Below are 22,098 nucleotides of genomic sequence, written 5' to 3' on the forward strand. Positions count from 1 at the left end.
AAGGAGAACTGCACCTGCTAATCAAACTCAGTAATAATTAATCAAAATAACAGGGCATTTTTATTCGGAAAGTCTTGGTGGGTATGGAAAGTTAATGGACTTTCTCTTCTCTGCAGTGCCTCTTTCCTCATGCTGTCTGCAAGGGTCTGGCATACAGAGGGCAAGAATCATCCTTAATAAGTATGAGCTAGTTTCAGGGAATATACTGTTCAAGATGTAAAAGTGTCATTTCTTGATATTACTTGGTTTTATACAGGTTAAAAAGCTTTAAGCTTTTAATCTTGTCCTTCTGTTGGTCTATCCTCAGTGCCCAAAATAGAGCCTACAGCAGAAGAGATGCCTAATAAAATGTGCTGAGAGTGATCGCATGGTTCTACAGCTCTGAGCCTTGGTGCTAAGTCTATTTTGGCTAATTTGCTCCACTGCCATTCAAGATCTAGGATGAGTTCTTTCTTTGAATTGCCTACATCCCAAGGAAAGTTAGGTGATTTCCAGTTTAGCCCAACTATACTGCATAGGGTTATAGAATTAATTTTTTTCCAAAAGGAAAACTGCCTTAATGTTTATTTAAAAATATGAATATATGATCTTTGTAAAAATAATTAGACAATATCAAAATCAAAAGGGAATTAAAAATGACCACTGATCCCCTAGAGAACACACCCAATACCATTTTAGAGGAGGAAGCCAAGGTCTAGAGCCAAAGGAAGAGGGACTTGCCCAGGGTCTCATGTGCTCTTTGTCTTCAGATCAAAACCACGATTTGAGAGGGCCCTTGATTTCTGGTTCTGGCCATCTGTTTCCTGCACACGCCCTGCGCTTTCCCATTAAAGTTGGCTGGACCAGAAATCCAGACTTTCACTATTCCAGTAAATGATCAGATTTTATAAAATCCTGAATGGTGCATATGGATTTACCTACTTTCAAAAAAACTAAATGGGAAGATTCACCTTGAAATTTGAGAAAAATAAAATTAAGCACAAATATGAGGAAATACTTAAGCTCTTTTCTCTCTTAACATGAAAAAAAGAGAAAGAAAAGAAGGAAAGAGAAAGGAGAGAAAAGAAAGACATGAAAGCAAAGCAAAGGAAGCAGATGGAATCTGATATTCTAAGGGAAATAATACAGACAAAAATGTATGGTCAATGAGGTTAGGATTAATTTGTACACATTTATTTGAGGTTATTAAAGGTAGCTAACTAACCTGTACTAACTGTGTATTTTAGGTCTGACATTAAAGGAAGAAAACTCCCTTCATACAAAATAAAGAACGAGAAGGAACAAACTAGGTGGCTGTGTGGTCAATTCTTGGGCAAAGATCTAATCTGAAGAAAGCTGGTTTACTCACAGCAATCACAGTACGGCTCTCACCCCAACAAGGTCATTCCCCTCACATTGATTCCCTGAACCCCTGTCCATGGAGATAGTGAAGAAGCTGAAGCTGGTGATGCCCAATATCCGTGTCCTCATTCCTGCTGCAGGGCCCCTGGACTCTGGCCTGACCCCTTTTTGGTCCTGCTATAGTTTGCTTTCCTCACATGCTCAGAGGCACTTAAGGGCAGAAACCATGTCTGGTTACTTGTTATCATTTTTCCCATCCCCAGCATGGACACTTAAGCCCGGTTGGTGCTTAATAAATGTCTGTTGGATGCAGACACACTGTGGACTAGCACTGGAAAGGATGGGAGGAGTGCCTCGCTGGGCCTAGTCGTGGCAGGCAACCAGGCTTGGATGGCCACTCAATACTGGTGCCCCACACTCCCTCTGGCTCTCCCCCAGTCTCTCTGATATTTTGTCTCTTTTAATGGTTTCCTTTATGTCCTTAAGATCGCTCACTTTTTCTGCATTTACTTTCTTGGGAATATATCACTTCACCTTTTGCACTATCACCAACATACTGAACGTGCCCCAGTTCGTTTCTCTAATACTATTTCCTCTTCCTGTTAGAGAAAAGAGTGAGATTTTCTATCTCCAGGTGCCTGCAGGAAATCTCCATTTGGATGTTGTTTCTACCCGAAATTAATCACAGCTCTTGTGGCCACCAAAGAATGAAATCCTTCCCCGATTTCCCTGTGTGTTGTTTCTTACTACTTCAGCTAGTGATAAACAGCTGATGATGATGATGATGACAACCATAATAATAGTGATCATTTGTAAAAAGCCCTTGATGTGCCAGGTACTGGGCTAAGCTCTTTGTGTAATTTAGTAATCTGCACAACAACTATACAAGCTGGGTAGATGTTAAGACTACTTTGTAAATAAGGCCACCATGGCTTAGAGAGAAGTCACCTGCTCATGGCCACACCGCTCATGCAGGGCAGAGTAGGACCGGAACCCACAGAAGACTGGTGCCATTCACAGTGCCATGGGTATGTGCACAGACATTCTATGAATGGCAGCCAACTCTGGTCAAGTTTCTCAAGGGCAGTAATTTTATCTTCTTCTTTTGTATTCTCCATACAAATAAGTTGAACATTCAGACCGATATTCTTTGTGATCGGTGTATGTTTCCAGTTTTCTACTGCAGGCTTGCTAAGGGATCACCTTGCCACTATCTTTTTAACTGTGTATTGGGATTCCAGGCAGGCAAAATTGATTTGATTTTAAGATCTTTGTTTAAAATTTCTCTCCTTGTGAATGTCTACTCTGCTTTCTCAAAAGATTTAAACCACATTAAATGCCACTTTCCCTTGCTCTGAGGTTTAAAAATATTTAAATATGCATTTATGCTGTGCGTTCTATACACTGATGCTTTCTCTCCCCAAACTATGGTCAAAGCCACCACTACAGAGGCCTCACACAACCAAACATTTTCCCACTACACGCAGGGTCCAGCAGTAACACAGTCCACTGACAATTAACCTGTTCTATATACATCACTACATTTAGATGCTTTTCTAATAAGAATAAAAATTTGCCACGTGATTTCTCTGGGGCTTTTGGCTTTTACTTTTTTAGATCAAAGACTCTCATGTCCTACATGGTTCAAATATTCAATATTTGGCAGTCATCTGTCATTTCCATACTGTATGTACCTTTTGAACCTTTATTTACACATCACCTTTGTCATTTAAAAATTCCAACATGAAAGGTCTTGATTAAATGTAACTTTTTGGCTCTTCTCAAATCTTTTCCTTGATGCTTATCTGTTTGTTTTCCTTTTTGTAATGCAGGATTTAGAGTTTGAACAGAAAAATGCCTACTTTTTCAAGCAGTTAAGGGTGCAATATGGCCACACTGCACGTTCAGAGGGATGGGCTTCGAGGCTGGAAACCAATATTGTTAATAATGGGACACAGGCATTTTTCAACCGGGATCCTTACCTTTCTGCTTCGAGTCGCATCTCCTCTCTCTTTTGCCTCCTAAGTTCTCTGCGACGTTCAAAATCATCCATGGTGCAGTTTCAGGTTTAGGAAGACCAGGTAGTGTCTGGATCTGAAGGGGAGAAGGTAGGGTCAAGGTCATAGGTGACTCAGAGAACTGCCTCTCATGAATTGCTCCCCGTCCCCACTTTTTCATCCTCCCTATTTCTTCTTTACTCTTAATAAAAATACCTTAGAACGTTGATAAGGTGGCCAGTGATCCATTTGTGACTCCTCAGCGGAGTTAAATTTAGGCTCATTCATGAAATAATTAGAGATAAATAAGTTCAAGATCCCAGGATTACATTTTAAAAAAGAAAAAAAGGAAAAGAAGATCTCAGGAGACAGACAGGGTTTTGAAGCTTTGAAATACTGGCAGAATCACTTGGGATTTTACTGAATGATTTTGTTCTTCATAACTCGCTGAACTCCAGACAAAAATAATGAAAACGTGGACAAAGAAAGAGGAGAAAAACAGCCGAGCGATAAACGCAAAAAGGAAAGTGGCAAAGAAAGGAGTACGTAGGAACGAAGGAAAAAGTAAAAGAGAAATAAAGTAATGCATTATCTAAGCACACAACGTGCATATTCTAAAGGGAGCCTCAGAACGTTATTAAAGACCCTGCAATAACATCGCAAACAAACATCCTGAAGCAACATTTTATAAAGACAGTTAAGTTGTAATCAAGCAGTTTTCAGAGCTCAAAAATCCCAGCTCTTTTTGCAGATGGAATCCAACCGTTTTACCCTTTCCTACCTCCTCCGTGATGGTTTTAATTCCGGAAAGATCTTCCCCTTCCAGCTTTTCAGCTGAGGAGCCAGCTTCCCTTGCCTTTCTGGGCCATGGAGTCAAGTATTCCAGAATTCCCCTGCAGCCCCCAAACCCAAAATGACTACCAGAAAAGGGGAAGCTGGCTCTTTTTGTCCTTGCTTTGTTTACAGAGCTGTCAGTGGTTAGTTAAACTCGGCCTGGAATCTGGCATTTAAGGCCTGCTTGAAGATTGTTTCCTGTGCGGAACGGGAGGCCTCCACTTCCTCTGGAATCCTAGACTCTCTGCTGCACTCGGATCACAAAAATATTTTCCAGCCTTTTCTGTGCACACGAGACAAGCCATTTGCCCTGTGTGAGAAAATAAGGAGCTGTACAAAACCTAAAGCCATCACACCTGGTGGCATCTTTCTTTGAGGGAGCAAAAAATGCAAAACTTAGATTCTGGAAGCCAAATTCAGAAACTTTCTTAACTAGTCAAATTCTTTTATTTGTAAGGGTGTTTTTCCCCCTGTTAAAAAAAAAAAAAATCCCACAAAAACAAAAATAAAACCTCAGCCAACAAAAACAAAACTATATGATGTTTGAAATTTTTCCCCCTTTCTTTATCCTCTAGGGTATTATTAATCCTGCTTATAAATCTTTAGAAATTCAAATCTTGGTGTTTATTCAGGACTTAAATTTTTTTTTTTTTTTTTTTTGGAGACAGAGTCTTAAGCTGCCACCCCTGGTAGAGTGCCATGGTGTCACAGCTCACAGCAAACTCAAAGTCTTGGGTTTAAAGTGATTCTCTTGCTTCAGCCTCCCAAGTAGCTGGGACTACAGATGCCGACCACAACACCCGGCTATTTTTTGGTTGTAGTTGTCATTGTTGTCTGGCAGGCCGGGACTGGATTTAAACCCTCCAGCTCCAGTGTATGTGGCTGGCGCCCCAGCTGCTGAGCTACAGGCGCTGAGCCCAGGGCTTAAATTTTTTGATCTGTTTTTCTATCTTACACTTAGCAAGAGTTCTTCCTTGGGCTTTGCTAGTTATGAAGGAAACAACCAGTTTTTTCCTCTTATTTCATCAACAACAAAGAAATTTCTCTACATTTTCCAGTCTAATATCTCCATAATTATCAGAATAAAAAAAGTAATTGGAGGGCCCCCTAAGAGGCCATCTGGGGGTCTTGCTTCCAGGGGTGGGCTCCGTGTGCAGGAGGGTCCAAACTTGGGTGCCTGAACACTAGGTACAGGGAGAAAGCAGACTTTTCTCTCCCCTCAGCAAGGTCTTTTGTTGCCTAGAACCCCCTCTTGAATTAACCATAGCAACGCTAAACAGAAATGAAAGAGCCAGGTCTGTCTGTGTGCTAACAATTTTACTTTTCATATCCAAGGAGCTTGGAGAGCATCCCCTAAGCCTCTGGTTCTCCCTCCTACCTCATCAAAGTGAAGGAGTCATTCTGGCAGCCTGTCAGCAAGCAACAGGGGTTCTCAGCCTGTATCTCTGGTGGAGGTGCTAATGAGCAGTGAAATAAATATCTCCAACAGACCCAAGAAGCACATGGTTTGCAGAGCCCGGCAGGCAGGAAACACAGCTGATCAACATTGTGTGGTCACTTTGGTGGCTGACCCTGACTGTCCTCACTGGCTGTGGACCCACGCACATTCTTTCTCTTCCATCCACTCCCTCCTTCACTCCTTACCTTTTATTACTTACTGGGGCACTTTTTATCTTTTCCAAACATAGAAAAACTAGGAAACACTTGAACTCTGCTGAGTATCCATGTGGGGGAACCCAGAGGGAGAGAGAAGAGGGTGAGAGTGTGAGCGTGCTGTTTCCTAGTCTCCACTGGGCAGAGCCTTTCTGGGTTATGGGTTGTGCCTTGGGTGGGTGGAGATGAGGACAGGAGGACGCAAAGGCACATGGTGTGGTGTGTGTGTCTTGTGTTGGGGAGGCTATATTAGTTTGCAGTCCCACCAACGGTGTGTACATGTGTGTGTATCCTGTACAGGGGAGAGGGGTTGGTGTGTGCTTGTGAAAACAATGGCTCTTGGCTGGTCTCAGCACAGCACAGCCTGGAGGGCTTCCTTCACTCTCACTCCTTATATCACAGAGCTTTTCTGAATGTCTCTGGCACTGTTCTTATGTAAGGGGAACCACGTCTGGGTAGAATTGTGTCCCCCTCCCCCACCCTGCTCCCCTTCTTTTGAGAGCAGTGGCTTCCATGTCCCCAGCCGGTAATCCCTCATTTCCGCCCCTACCCCCAGTCAGTGCTGAATTCTTTTCAGCAACATTGGTTAGGAAACAAACTCCCAACCAATGAAGGAATGAAATGTCAAGGCGGGGAGATTCCATAAATTATAAAGCTCCCAAGTGTCGCCACTAGACAGGGTAGCCTAAAAGAGCTATGTATGGATGTGTGTGATAGATGGGTTCTTGAAAATTTTTATGACAATCTTTTTTTGTGCTCAGATGGTGCTCATGCTATTGACAGGATTCTGATGTCACTCCTTTACTAAAATGGGCCCAAAAAGCCACCTTCACAAAGGCAAAGGCAGGTAAATCATCACCTGCTGATACATCTGTCTTTTCAATATGGGTTCTCACGCACTTTCTTACAATAGGGCACATCCATGGTGCCGTAATCAAGAAAGAGGTCAGTATACAGGTTTCAAACCACCCTTTTGGTAATGAAGCCACGGAGTCTGCAGCCCAGGTGATCAGCACAAGGTGACAAAAGGTGTGACCATCACTTTCTGGCTTCTAGAACTTTCTTCTTTTCCCTTTCCTTCTCCCTGTCTTCCTTTCCTTCTCTTCTTCCTTTCAAGGATAGATTATTTACTGACATTTCTTCTCACATTTCTTTTTTTATTTTTCTCTTTCTCTAGCACTTCTTCTTTTCCCTTCTCCATCTTCCTCCCCAAACTAGGAATTAAAATATATTTACATTTATTAAATCTAATTTATTATTCTTGTCCTTTAAAAAATTGATTTTAATTTCTGATGTGTCTTTCAATCAAGAAATCTACTATTATTTTTTAACTTCAGATTAACATGGGAGTACATACTATTAGGTTACATAGTTAGCTTTTTTTTTTTTAGATAGAATCTCACTTTGTCACCCTGGATAGAATACCATGGCATCATAGCTCACAGGAACCTCAACTCTTGGGTTTGAGCAATCCTCTTCCCTCAGCCTCCTGTGTAGCTACAGGCACCTGCCACAATGCCTGGCTATTTTTTTTGAGACTGGCTCTTGCTTTTGCTCGGGCTAGTTTTTCTATGTTTAGTAGAGATGGAGGCTTTATTTTGCTGAGGCTGGTCTTGAACTCCTGAGCTCAAACAGTACACACATCTCAGCCTCCCAAAGTGCTAAGATAACAGGCATGAGCCATGGCACCCGGCCCATAGTTTGCTTTCGTAAGGTTAAAGTCTGACTGTAGTTGTGCCCTTTACCCAGGAAATGTGCAATATGCCCATGGGCGGGAATTTACTCAACCTCTTCCCCTGATTGTCCTTGAGTTTGAGTTTTTCTCTCACATGAACATATAGTTGTTAATCTACTGGTCCCAAGTACGAACTGAGTACATGTGATGCTTGTTTTTTCATTCTTCTAATACTTTACTTAGGAGAATAGTCTCCAAATCCATCCTGGTTGTTAAAAGATATGAAATCTCCATATTTTTATGGCTGCATAGTATTCCATGGTATACAGTTTATTAATCCATCCACGTGTTGAAGGGCACCTGGGTTGTTTCCACATCTTCGAAATTCTGAATTGTGCTGCTCTAAACATTCAAGTGCAAATATCCTTATGGTAAAATGACTTTTTTTCTGATGGGCCATGCCTGTGGCTTAGTGGGTAGGGTGCTGGTCCCATATACCGAGGGTGACAGGTTCAAACTCAGCCCCAGCCAAACTGCAACAAAAAAATAGCCAGGTGCTGTGGCAGGCACCTGTAGTCCCAGCTGCTTGGGAGGCTGAGGCAAGAGAATTGCCTAAGCCCAGGAGTTGGAGGTTGCTGTGAGCTGTGATGCCACAGCACTCTACCGAGGGCGACAAGAAAAAAATCCTATTAATGGTATTACAAGATCAAATGGTACGTCTTCTTTATTTCTTTAAGGAATATCCATACTTCTTTGCACAGAGGCTGTACTAGTTTGTAGTCCCACCAACAGTGCACGAGTGCTCCCTTCTCTCTATACCTGCACCAGCACCTACTGTTTTGGGACCTTGTGATGTGGGCCATTCTCACAGGGATTAGGTGATATCTCAAGGTGGTTTTGATTTGCATTTCTCTGATGATTAGGGACAATGAGAATTTTTTCATATGTTTACTGGTCATTCATCTGTCATCATGAGAAAAGTTTCTGTCCTATCTGTTGGTGATCTGATCTACCGTAGGTGAAGCTCGGGCAGTGATGTGAGTGATCGGGGGCCTCTGTAAATACAGATGAAGCTTCACTTGCTTGCCTGCTCCTCATCTCCTGCTGTGTGACCACAGTACCCATTCATGGCCGTGGGGATGGGGACCCCAGTCTTTAGCCATCTAATTTGTGGTACTTTTCTATGGCAGCCTTAGGAAATGACTATATCCTATCAACATGTTGTAGTAATGTGATATGTTTATTACAATTGACAAACCAATATTGATACATTATCATTAACTAAAGTTCATAGTTTACCTTAGGGTTCACTCCGTGTGTACCATTCTACAGGTTTTTCCAAAAGCACAATATGTATTTGCCAAACAGCATTGTACAAAATAGCTTCATCGCCCTAAACATCCCCTGTGCTTCCCTATTCATCCCTTTCCTCTCCTCACTGCAACATCTGACAACTGCTTATCTGATCCTTTCATGTCTCTCTAGCTTTGGCTTTCCCAGAATGGTGATCATTGTAATCATATGGTATGCATGTCATCATTTCAGCCCGGTGTCTCCCATTTAACAATATTCATTTGAGTTCCCTCCATGTCTTTTCATAGCTTCATAGTTCTTCTGAGCCATTTAAAAACATACAATCTTATTTCATTTGCATAGTAAACCTGTGAGGCAGCTATTATAATCCCCATTTTACAGAATTTCAGAGTGTATGCTCTTGACCTCTGTAACATTCTTGATGAATGGGACTGACCCATCATTTCTCTCTAGGAATTGTTTTCCATCTCAGGGAACAAGTAAGAGGCCCCGGAGAAGTTCTGAGAGGACTATTGTCACTTTAATTCATTGGAACATATAAACATAGATAAGTGATCTTAAAAATTACCCATGCCTTCAGTTTTAAACCCATTTGGTCTAAATTATAGAATTATCAAGTCACAAAAGATCTCTATTAAACCAGTCTTCCAAATGTTATTTAATCGTGTTTTGTAAAATTTGTTCCTCAGGATGGCTGGCTGTATCCTCGGCAGCATCTCTACATGCTTTTCTTTGACATCTTGGAGTTTCTTCTCTTATATCACACCTTCCTCGCTACACACCTTCCTCCTCTAAAACCCTACATCCTCACCCTCAATATCACTATTTCCCTCTTATTTCAAGAAACCCTAGAATTTCAACACTTATAATCATTACTAGACAGGTCCTTTCTGACAAGTCATCATTTTGTACCCACTATAAAGTTCATGATTTATTTCCGTGAAGCCTCACAAAAAGACTTATACAATCTGTGTTTAATAGATACTGACTAAGCATCTGTTATGTCCAAGTCCTGCTCTAGGCACTGTGATACAAGAGTGAAAAAGACAGAAAGGGCTTTACCTTCCTGAAACTTAATAGTATTTTAGATTTTCTTGCTTCTTTAAACTTTCACAAGGGTTTTCATGCCTATCTTCATCCTTGGATCACACCTGTCATTTGCTGGTATTTGTTGTTGTTGTTGTTGAGATTCAAGGATTTGTGAGAAAAAGTCAGGGAACGTGTTATGTCTATTCTAAGAATATGTGTTAATGTCAATTGAGCTATTACTGCAACTCAGTGATAATTCTTTTCATCCTAGAGCAGCGGTTCTCAACCTGTGGGTTGCGACCCACAGGAACTGTATTAAAGGGCTGCGGCATTAGGAAGGTTGAGAATCACTGTCTAGAGGAATTGGGTGGTTTCTGGGTGTGGTCTATTGCGGCAGATTCCTTACCTCTGTTCTTCAAATGCTCTTTGCTCACTGCAATCCTTTAACTATCCTTCTCCATAAACCCCTGGCAAACAGTGACCTGCACTTGGACTTAGGAGAACAGAACCAAAGATCTCTGAGCTTGGCTTCTCTGTAGAGTGAGATGGCCAGAACAGATGATGCCCAAAGTTTCATTGTACGCCCATACTGCTATGGGCTGTGCCTGGTTTCCTACTCAGCACAGACAGATGCAGCAAGCTTGGGAGGTCTGTGTCTCCTCTTTCCCAGTTCTAAATATTCTGAATATCTAAGTGTATTTTCTTTGGATTTTCTCATCTAGAAATTATCAGTCTTCCTTTCAAGTTGATCATATCGTGGCATCCCAGGTAAGAAAAATATTTCATTACCTCTCAAATGTACCTTGTAATTTTCTACCTCTGCACTTTGATTCACTCTACTCCATCATATGGAACGAGCTCCTCTTTTCACTAGCTATTCTATTCAATCATAAATTTCTGGTTCAAATTTCATTCCTTCGTGATACCTTTCCCCAGGCCCCTAGCTCAAAAGTTATAGCTCCCTTCTTGAGCAGCTACTAATACCTTGTTTTATTAATTAATAACACACCACCTTGCTGGGGCTCATCGCCTCTTCTCTTTAGTCTTTAAATGTTTTTATTGGTGCTTTGCTTTCCATATACTCTTGTTTTTAAGGCCACTCATGAAAAGATATAGTATTAAAAAAAAATTCTTTGCTGTTGGGACATATAGTAGGCACTCAGGAATTGTAGCCAAGTTGAGCCACTGGATTTTTGTCCTAGATTTTACTGTTCTGAGTATGGAAAATGTAACTGAAACTGTTTCATCTCTCTGTACTTTATTGACTGATTGTGGCTTATACAGTGAATCAGAGACCTTGGTAATAGAATATGTAAATCTCAAAAGTTACATAAACCCCCATTTGCAGTAGTTACACAGTAAATCTGGCAGTGTTTGCTTTGTGACTGTGGAAAGTGAACTTTTGTCCTTTCTTTAAAAAAAATCAATTTATCAACCCGCTTTGCTCTTTTCTGAACTGAAAGGTTCATTTGGGACTCGAAAACCAAATAAACAAATGGATTGTAATGTACAGTGTGGACTTAATTTGAGCTCAACCTTCACCATCTTGTTCCAAAAATCTGTGCTACTTAAAAAAAAAAAAAGCGTCCAATCATTAAAGCACATTTGTCCAGACTAGCAACATAGGAATAAGAATGAAGACAATTAAGCCTTTGCTTTTTCTAGTTGTTTCTTTTCTCTAATCAGTGGGACCTCTAACACAAAACTCTGCTAAGAGCGGGTTAGCAGGTTATAACCTATCTTTCCTCTTCTTCCCTGTCTTTTTTTTTTTTTTTTTTTTTTTTAGTTTTTGGCCAGGGCTGGGTTTAAACCCACCACCTCTGGCATATGGGGCCAGCTCCCTACTCCTTTGAGTCACAGGCACTGGCCCCACCTCCCCCCCGCCATTCAGCTTTTATCAATTACTTTTTTTCTATTTGTATTTATCCTCTTACCAACAGAAGACCTGACATACTTAATGTTACTAAAGCCTATGTCTTTATGCCCTCTCAGTTTGGGTGTTTCAGATTAGTAAAATGATGGTTTTGGTAATACTAACTTAAATGCTTAGGGATACACTCTTAGGAACTTCAGGTTGCATCTGGAAGCGCTCTCACAAATATCACCTTATCTTTTTCAAAATTATATGGTTATCCTTATTTGATCCTCTCAAGTAATAAGGGTATTTTCATCCCCCACTTAAGGAAAGAAGACTGACATAGAACTTTGGCCTTAGCTCCATAAACATAGCAAATTAGTGGGAAATAAACACTGGTATTTAGACTGTCTCTAAGGTAACTTGAAAGTTTCTGAAAAGAGTGAGGAGAAGTGAAAATTTGAACACAATTTCTTCTGTTCCCTTTTCAAGAGTTGAGATACTTTTCCTTGACAAACTCAAGAAGAGTTAGACTGAAAGGCACAGGTTAATACCAAATCGGAATAGGCCTGGGGCCGCTGCTGGGGCTTGGTCTCTAGAGAAGCATAAATAACATAGATGTAAAGCCCGAGGCAAAGGTGGAAGTGCTCCACCAACTTGAGTCCCTGCTAGCCTTGGCGTAACCTTGGCATGGCCTTGCTAAAAACCATGTCAATGTGCTTTATAAATGTCTGCCTGAACCACAGAAGCATATGTAGAATACCACACACAATGTAGATGTGTTGAGGGCTGCTCCAACTGAACTATCTAATAGTGGGAGGGAAGGCTGCTTAGAAGGGTGAGCCCCTATCACTGAAAACAGCCGGGTACAGGTGAAATGACCACCTATTAAGGGAAAGGTGAAAAGATTTCAAGATTCTAAGGCTATGTTGTCCACCAGTCATATGAGGCAATTTAAATGTGAATTAATTAAAATCAAAAATTCAGCTCCTCAGCTTCACTAGCCCCATTTTAAGTGTTTAGTGCCACATATATTTAGCAGCCACCACGTAAGACCAGGTAAAGAACATTTTTGTCTGCTGTAAGATCGTCTAACTCCTAACATGCGATGATTCTATCAGGTGAAGTAATGTTATCCGCTTCAGAGACATGAAGGTGTGCAAGACATGGTTTCTGTATCAAGGACTCTATGATCTCATAGAGAAGATGTACTAAACCATGGGGTGTCATGTTGTCACTATCTCAATGCATGGCTGTGCTTTTCTAATTCCCTTAGTTACCTTAGTCCTGTGGATTGCGCAATCTAACTGTTTCTGGGTGCTTGGTATTGAGCAAATAAAATGCTTGGCAAGTGCAAAAGAAGATGAGACACTGCCTGAAGAAAGATCATTCTTCAAATTGAGTAACAAAGCCCAAAGTGGTTATCTGGGACAAAAGACCAGAGGCCACTGAATCTTTACCAATTATAAATGTGCCAGAGAGATGACCACATTTTACACAATAATAGTTTTGCTTGGGCATGACCCTCTGGACTTGTTGGACTACTCATCTCTATGAATACCAGCAACTCATGTGCCTGCTTTTCAGGATTGCTTTGTTCAATTAGGTGATCGAAAGCAGATCTAGAGCCTTAGTAATACAAAGCAGGAGGGTTTAGAAGGCAGGATGGAAATCCATATATTGCTAGAAACAATTCAAAGTTCTTAACAGTGGTATTTTTGCATACAAAGTATATGCTATTATTGATTAGGGACCAACTATTCTCTAGTGAATTACTCAACCTCTATTTTTCATCATCACCAAGTGCATCTACTGTATTCTGGAATAAGAAAGCAAGTTAGAGAATATCTTCTAGGGGTTTCTAACCTGAGATGGAAAGCTATGAAACCAAACCGAGAGACATTATTATCTGTTGTGTCTCTTGGGCATAATAGATGCACAATTTAAGCACAGAAATTTATAGATAAATAAGTTGAAAAGTGCTTAGATTGCTTCCTTCTCCTTTGTACATGAGCCACTTAGATAGTAGTTTCGCCCATTTGTTAGTTTGGGTCTATTAGACTTTACTTCAGGTAAGAAATGGCTCAAAGTGGGTGCTTACTGGAAAATTAGTAGGAAATAAGCACTGGTATTTAGACTGTCTCTAAAGTAACTTGAAAGTTTCTGAAGAGTGAGGAGAAGTGAAAATTTGAACACAATTTCTTCTGTTCCCTTTTCAAGAGTTGAGACACAAAAACCACAGGATCTTGGAACAACTTCCTCAACAACATGATTTTTATTGGTACCCATATTATGCTTCTACTGGGTGCTCAGTCTATAGCTTATATTTTAATTACTAAGTCCATGTAGTTTATTTTCTAAGAGATCATAACATCCTTTAGGCGATGACTCGCTGTTGTGATCCCTCAAATTTCTTAACTATTTCTCTTATACTCAGCACTGAGTTCATACTTGTTGACTTGGAGTGGATTCCAGGGCATTGCTTATTCAATGGGCTTAACTAGTAAACAGATGAACTTGGCTAAGACATTATCAAAGACTGCATCTCCAGTTGAGCTCGCTCTTAGTAACCTTGGGGATTATGGTGGTTTACTACGAAGACTTATTTTATAGTTCGGTTTGCATTTGTGGTTGTTTTCCTCTGGTGAAAAAGAACTTTGTCTTAGAAAGACATTCTGGTTTCAGGAAGAGGAGTATTAGCTATTTAACTGAGGGAATAGGTTTGTTCCAGGATGTTCAAAGGAAAAGAAGACAAAAGAAAACATATGATGAATAAGAAGAGAATCAGGGTTCAGCTGAAACACTTCAAATTGCCATGGTCTTTGGAGATTCCTTGCCACTCCTCCATCATAATTAGAAAACACTGACATTCAGAGCCCATTTAAATGCTTCCATCAGTCTAAAAAAAAGTGTTGCCTGATTTCGCTCTCTAACCACACTAGGTAATTAGAAACAGAAGTTACTGTTCTGGATGTTTGCTTGGGAACCTACCCTTCCCAGGCCTGGTGTCTCGACCCATTGGCTACAGAACTTTTATCTTTTCTCACCATCTCTCTTAGGAGTTCCAGCCCAGATCACAGGAAGAGTGTGAGGTTGCCATGGGCATTCCTGGGAAAATTGGAAGCCTCCAGGCTCCGCTTCAGACTTTAGGCAGAAGAAACTCACTCTGCCTGCTCCTTTCCTCCTCCTGGCTGAAGCTATGGATCTGTATTGCATTTGCAAGGCAGCAATTTAAGGATGACGAGATAAGGATTCAAACCAAAAAGAGACAAAAGGAGGATCTTTGTGACAGCCATTTTGAAATGGCATCCTTGTTTGTTTCAGAGAACCAAGAAAGCTGGTCCAGCAGCTGACTTTACAGCTTCCCACTGTCTTGCAGGAAAACCTATACTTTGAAAAAATGTAGGATTAGAATACACGTACAATCCAAGCAACAGCGGCAACAGCTTTTTGCTTCTGACAAAATCCACCAAGAAAATGGAAAAATACTTGTAATCAAGAACCTCAACTCAACAGTTACCTAGCTTGTCAAATTAAAACATGTGGCAACCACCTGTTAAGGGTCTTAAAAAAAAAACACAAAACGACGATACCTTCTTGTTTTAATACCTGCACTGAACTGTCCTTGGAGTACATTTGCAGTTCCCACTTTTCCCCACTTAAACAAAAGCTGTCCACACTATGTATAAAGATGACTAAGCAATTTTGCATTAAGTAACCAAAGAGAATCCTGCCAATTTTAGAATAATTAAGTTTCTGCAGCCTAATATAAACAGTTCCAAGAACTACATGTGGCCTACCAAAAGTATATATTACAAGTAGTCAACCCTGTGGCCAGCTGGCAGACAGATCAATCTATTAAAGTAGAATTGTCCAGAATTTGGAGTATTATTTTTCTTTTCTCCCAATATTTTTTCTGCATCCAACTTTGTTTCTTTGGGAATGTTTTCAAGTATACAAAGCAAGAAACTATTGTGGAATTGCACCTCTTGTAAACGAAGGAGCATTTCTCTTGAGAGCCTTTGGAACACAAAAATCATTCCCATTTCAACCCTGTCTACACAGGCAGCTGAAGCAAAATGAGCAAATGAATCTACCTTGTTCCTACTCAAGTCGAAGTATTCATATTTGGCCTGACTGTCAGGAAGGTCTACCGTGATCACTGGACAAATGAATGTGAATGTTAAGCCCTATGCCTGCCCATTGGGTACCCAAACATCTTCAGACCATATAAACTCATACTGCCTTCACCAGGTGCTTGGTGGGCCCGACTTTCTTTCTAATTAGGCTAAAGTCATACATTTAATCCCACTAGGGATGAGTTCACCATTTGAGAAAAAAAAAAAAAGATTTTTTTTGAGAGAGAGTCTCATTATGTCACCCTCGGTAGAGTGCTGTGGTGTCATAGCTCACAGCAACTTCCCGTTCTTGGGCTTAAGTGATTCTCTTGCCTCAGCCTCCCAAGTAGCTGGGAATACAGGTGCCCACCACAACACCTGGCTATTTTTTGGTTGTAGTTCAACCAAAATCCAGGCCCAGGCTGGATCCGAACCTGCCAGCTCTGGTGTATGTGACTGGTGCCCTAGATGCTGAGCTATAGGCGCAGAACCGAGAGAAAAAAATCTTAAACTACTGCCATGTGCTATGACATTAATGCTGGCCAATGTAGCTTGACAACTTGACATCAAGAAAATAGAGATGGTAAGACTAACTCATCCCACTAGCAGGACCTTTGAGAGGAATGTGAGTATGTCATCACACAGACGGCCCTACATATTCAACTTCATTACAAGCCCTATTGTCATCTTCCCTGAGTTTACATCCAGATACAGGTGGCTTAGCCTGTAATCTTAGCACTCTAGGAGGCTGAGGCAGGTGGAATGATTGAGCTCAGGAGTCTGAGACAGCCTGAGCAAGAGTGAGACCACGTTTCCACTAAAAAATAAAAATAAACCAGGGGGGTGTTGTGGTGGTGCCTATAGCCCCAGCCATTCAGGAAGCTAAAGCCAGAGGGTTGCTTAAGCCCAAGAGTTTGAAGTTGCTGTGAGCTATGACACCATGCACTCTACCGAAGGTGACAGAGTGAGACTCTATCTTATAAATAAATAAATCCAGATACAGTCAGAAGTGGTTGAGGCTCTACAATCATCCTCACAATGAGAATTTCAATAAAAAAAATTCAGTAAATATTTAGGAATTATTATTATTCATGCACTAGTCACCTTGCTTAGTGTGGCATATAAATTGTGAACTTAGCTACTCTGCCCCCAGGGGGCTCACCGTCTGATGGTGGATACAGGCAATAAACAAACTATATATTGGCATAAGGGTTAGGAAGGAAGAGAACAAGGTTCTATGAGAGAGAACTACAGGTATAGGAACGGTTTAATGGTTTCTTTGGGGATAGAATAAGATTTAGGCAGGAATGGCTTTTTCAAAGAGGAATGAGAGTAATACACAGAGAGATATGCATTCATAAAGCAAACATCAGTGTTCAAGACCAGAGTTTGTATTCACTCATCAAATAGAAGCTGACATCTCTGTGTTAGAGTGCGTATGAATAGAACTCCTCTCTTCCTCTCTCCTCTAAAATAGTAGGGGAGAAGTAACTAGTCTGATTCAGGGATGGTGAACCATCCTCACTCCTTCTTTCCCACTCTAAGTCCTGAGTAAGTAACATGTAAATAACGGTCCATTCGATTCTCTCTGCCAGAATTCAGGCAGACATAGGAATCCACATGAGACATTAGCTTCACCTGCTAAGCTAAAAGGCATGAAAGAGGGCATCTTTCTGAATCCACCCAGTTCAGCGAACCTCTGACAATAAGAGAATGTTTCTCACCCACCATCAAGTAGAAATTTGCTGATTTAAACTAAGCTGCTCCACTGTGTTTTTCAAGCTTTGGTTCATGATTCCAAGAAACAAACAGTCCATAATAAATTTATCCCAGTGGCAGAACATCTCAAAACCAGCTTTTCTACTTTGAATACCACAAACAGACCTTTTATTTGTTGACACACAGCCTCTGGACATTCATGAAAACAAGATGTTCTCCTGCTGCTTTTTAAGTTAAACAGATTTAAATCAGGGTCTCAGCCGAATTTCAAAAACAGATGTTACATAGCAGAAAGGCTGAACTGACCCCAGCAATGAGGCTGAACTTGGATATTTTTTGTTAGCAGGAGAAGTGATCAAAGATGCTTTAAACTGAAAGCAGAAGCAACCCGAGGCTTACCACTGTCCTCACTCGGGACCACCTTGCAGGTCTGGGAAGCTGTTGGGCATTCAGGGCTCTTTAGGGCTGGTGACTGGGAGGTGTCGGTGCCTCTGTTTTGGAGGGGGTTGTTGAGGAAGGGTGACCTTCCTTCCACATGTCAACATCTTGTCTCTCTGTAGACCTCAGAAGGCCTCCTTCAAAGGGCTCTACTCCATCTCTCCCAGGTCTCATGCGTCTCATTCAGACACAAGTTATAGCCAGGCCAAACTCCCTAGTCCTGCAATGATTTGGCACCCATTTCTGCCTTGGACTTTTGTCCTGCTTCCTGTCTCCCATAACCTGAAGCGCCTTCCATTCCTGAAAATCCCATGTATTTTCCCAAGAGTTTAGCTCAAGTCTTATCTTTATCCAAGAACCATCCTCTCTTTCCACTTTTACTGACTTGTGGGTACCATTCTTCTTGGTGCTCAATACTATCAGTCTTCATTACTCAAATGTCTTACAACATCTCTTTCTCTTGACCAAGTCTGAGGCTGCTCAATGTCAAGGTCTACATTTTCTTTGATAGCCCCTCAGAGTGTGGAGTATTTTGCTATGCATTTATAGATGCACGGTAATATTTCCTGAGGTGAACTTATTGCCATGCTTAAAAATCCTGGCCACAGACTCCAAGTTCAAGTTCCAAACAATGCCATAGCCATGGCCATTCATGCCTCTGCCCCTTGTTTCTGTTTTACTACTTTTAGGTACATTACAGAATTGTACTTGGCCCCTGTGGCCAATTGGGTTGTGAACGGAAATATCATGTCACTTCTGTGGTCGACTTGCCAATGCGAGACCCTCCAGAGGTCTCTCTTCTTGCTACCATGGTTGGCAATATTTCCACAGAGCAGTTTTCATGAGCGGTCTCTGAGTATGGATGACAGTGATGTGAACCAGAGACCCCTGTTTGTCTAGCGTGAGTGACACACAAATCTTTGTTTTCAACGCATTGAGATTTTGGCTATTTCTGACCCCTGCATAGTGTAGCTTGTCATGACCGAAGCAGCCGTGGTCAGCTCTGACATCAGATAGAGGAGATCTCTGTTTCTACGTCTTTCTAAGTCTCTACTTACTCAGTTTCTCTAGTTTCTATCTCCCTAGATAGGAAGACTGCCACTAACCGTAGGAGTGTTCACATAATATGTGATCATTCATTTGTCTGGCATGACAAACTCAAATAATTTTAAGGACCAAAGAGGTAAATATCTGGGAGTAGTGGCCTAGGGGGAAACTGGAGATGCACGCATCCTTTTCTTAATTTCAAATCGGAATTAAGGGAAAAAAAAGCAGACAAAGGAAAAATATTTGCAAGGCAGCGTGGGGCTAGGACTGCTGGTTTGTGACTCTGATTTCTAGAGTTTTTCATTAGTGACTGATCTTCCAGGATAGATAGTATGAGCAGGGATGAGCTCACACATGATCCCATACTAGCTTTCGGTCTAGATAAGACAAGTTTATCTATTTAGCTAACAGTTATCTAGCACTTACTACGTGCTGAGCACAATTCCAAGCACTTAAGAATGTCAATTGAAATCCTTGTAATAGTCCTTATCGTCCCCATTTTCCAGACACACAGATGGAGACCCAGAGGTGAGTCATTTGTTCCAGGTAGCAAATGGTAGAGCTGGAATTCACAACCTTGCCCCAGAGGCCATGCTCTTAATCACAGCAGTGCCTTCCCTCTCACAAGACCTATACATGGATAATACAAAGTAGACTGTGGCAAGAACCTCGATGATGAAGTGATCTTGTGATCGCCTGGAAAGATTTATGCCCCTCTCACAAATGCTCTTACGAGGCACCGTTTCCTGTCAGAAGGAGGGTTTGGCCCACTGCACATTAGGTTAGATTCAGAGTTGCCGTTTATTAATGAAGTTACAATGAATCTTCTACTTGTGTTCAACTACTTTATTAATATTATTTCACTTAAGAGAGCTTCACTTTAGAAAATAAGCCGGGTTTGTTTTAAAGCTTTACAAAAATAAATTACCACATTTTACACGATGACCATTTCTTCACTTTGCTTCCTTAATTAGCTTTAGCTATGAAGCTAAATGATCTAAGTTTATCTGTGTCAGTCTTGGGGCAAATCCAGGTTTTGTGGGACCTAAAGATTATTTGGGAGGCCTTCTTTAGAAACAGAAGATGATATCAAATGTAATAACTTAGGCATTGGGAGAGAAGTGTTATAGAGGGGACTTGTCCCAGTGAGAGGCCTGTGGCTTAATTTCTGCTGATGTCAAGGTAGATCAGTTTCTGGTCTCTCACCTTTGATTCCTGTGAACGTTCCATAAAAATGTCACACAATCCGTAATTTGCTTTGAAGTTCAATTACAATAGGCTGTCCATATTGGTGGGTTCTATATCCACAGAACCAGTCACAAGTGGACAGAGAATATTCCCAAAAAGACCCCAATAAGAAAACAACAATAAGTTGGATGTGGTGGCTCAGCCCTGTAATCCCAGCACTCTGGGAGACCGAAACAGGTGGATCACCTGAGCTTAGGAGTTTGAGACCAGCCTGAGCAAGAGTGAGACCCAGTCTCTACTAAAAATAGACAATCTAGCTTCGTGTTGTGGCCAGTACGAGTAGTCCCAGATACTTTGGAGGCTGAGGCAAGAGGATCGCCTGAGCCCAACGGTTTCTACTGTGAGCTAAGATGCCACAGCACTCTACCCAGGGTGCTGTCTCAAAAAACAAACAAAAATAACAATACAAAAATGAAAAACAATACAAATAAAATCCTAAAATCCTAAAATGCTATTTACATAGCATTTACATCATATTCAGTATTGTAAGTAATCTTGAGATGATTAAAAGTACACAGGAAAATATGTGTAGCTTATACCCAAATACTGTTCTATTTTATATCAGAGACTTGGAGATTCCTGGGCTTTGGTGCCTTAACGGGTTCTGGAACCAATCCTCCACAAATACCACAGGATGACTGAACTTTCAAACTACCGTTATATTCTCCTTATTTTAAAAAAAACCAGAATATAGGAAATAAATAACCTAGGGTACAATTATGCATCACTCTTCACAGTGATTTGCAGAAAAGTAGATTTACAAATATAGCCAGTACATTGCAGTATTTTGCCTATAAACCACATAATTAACTATGATAGGTGGATGAGAGGGCAGAGATATTTAAAATATTATGACCCTTTGCCAAGAAGAGGCCAATGAAAAATAAATAGAGTATCAGAAATCACAATTTACGTCAATGAACACATCATTGGAGTCACCAAATTTCCCATTGCATTGAATTAAAAAGAGCCCATTTTATGAGAAAAAATAGTAGAATTGCCAATGTAGCCCAGATCCAATATGGCGTGTGAGATAGAGAAAGTCCAATCCACTGTGTCTGCAGAATAAATGAAAGAGTGCGTAACTGAACATGCACATTTAAGGAAGGTTCTAATGGTGGCCAGGAGCTTCCTAGCAACCCTGGCTTACAATTGCATCTTTATTTATAAGTCATTAACCAATAATCTGGGAGTGGCAGTCAGATAGGTTCTGAGAGTCTCCCATTAGAATAGTCTTATAAATTTTGAAATTCCATGGTGAAATCAGATTCAAAATGATGGCATAATTGTAGGAGGAATTCAGTGAAGAATAAGGAGAAAATGTTCTTCGAAGAGCTCCCTCCTCAAGGCCCCACATGTTTTTGCATTCGCCCCCCCGACCCTGGATCCTGTAAATATGATAAACATACTTTTCCCCAAACTCAGTTGCCCCATCCCATAATATTTCATATTTGTTCCTTAAAGAACAGGACTCAATACTAAGGTTGGCCTTCTCTATTGCTCTTTAACAAAGTGTTTTCAGCCAAAGATATTAAACTAGTCAACCGCCCTTTCCCTCCTGTCAGTGGAACAGCCAGCATCTTGAAATCACAGCTCATCTGTAGCACACTGGTGTGAATATTCAGACTCCCTTTGTCTCCAGCTCTTAAAGGCTGGTGTTAGAGTGAATGATGGACGTTTTGTTTTGAATTAGCAAAAAGGGAGAAAGGGCAAAGAAAACCCAGATTGAGTGTGTTTTCTACTTAAATCTTACTGTTGTAGGGCTAGTGCAAGATGTCCACCAGTTCCTTTTGTTTAGCAGCCCAAAGCAAAGTGTAGATGCAGGTGAAT

The 22,098-nt window shown here is 41.0% G+C and overlaps 1 protein-coding gene across 7 annotated transcripts in view; it reads right to left on the reverse strand.

The window, feature by feature from the left end:
• Positions 1–22,098, reverse strand: part of CALD1 (caldesmon 1) — a 215,626-nt gene that overhangs the window by 91,732 nt on the left and 101,796 nt on the right. For 6 of the 7 annotated variants that reach the window (XM_023514226.1, XM_023514228.1, XM_023514225.1 and 3 more), the window contains exon 3: positions 3,324–3,435. In XM_023514226.1, coding sequence (XP_023369994.1) covers positions 3,324–3,394 — 71 coding nt within the window. In that variant the 5' untranslated portion in view covers positions 3,395–3,435. Of the gene's footprint in view, positions 1–3,323; positions 3,436–4,119; positions 4,314–22,098 lie in introns of those variants that run through there. The other variant, XM_012806264.2, reaches the window with a different exon arrangement.

This window comes from Otolemur garnettii, unplaced genomic scaffold (assembly GCF_000181295.1).
Source record: "Otolemur garnettii isolate 467f Iridium unplaced genomic scaffold, OtoGar3 scaffold00049, whole genome shotgun sequence".
Classification (NCBI taxonomy): domain Eukaryota; kingdom Metazoa; phylum Chordata; class Mammalia; order Primates; family Galagidae; genus Otolemur; species Otolemur garnettii.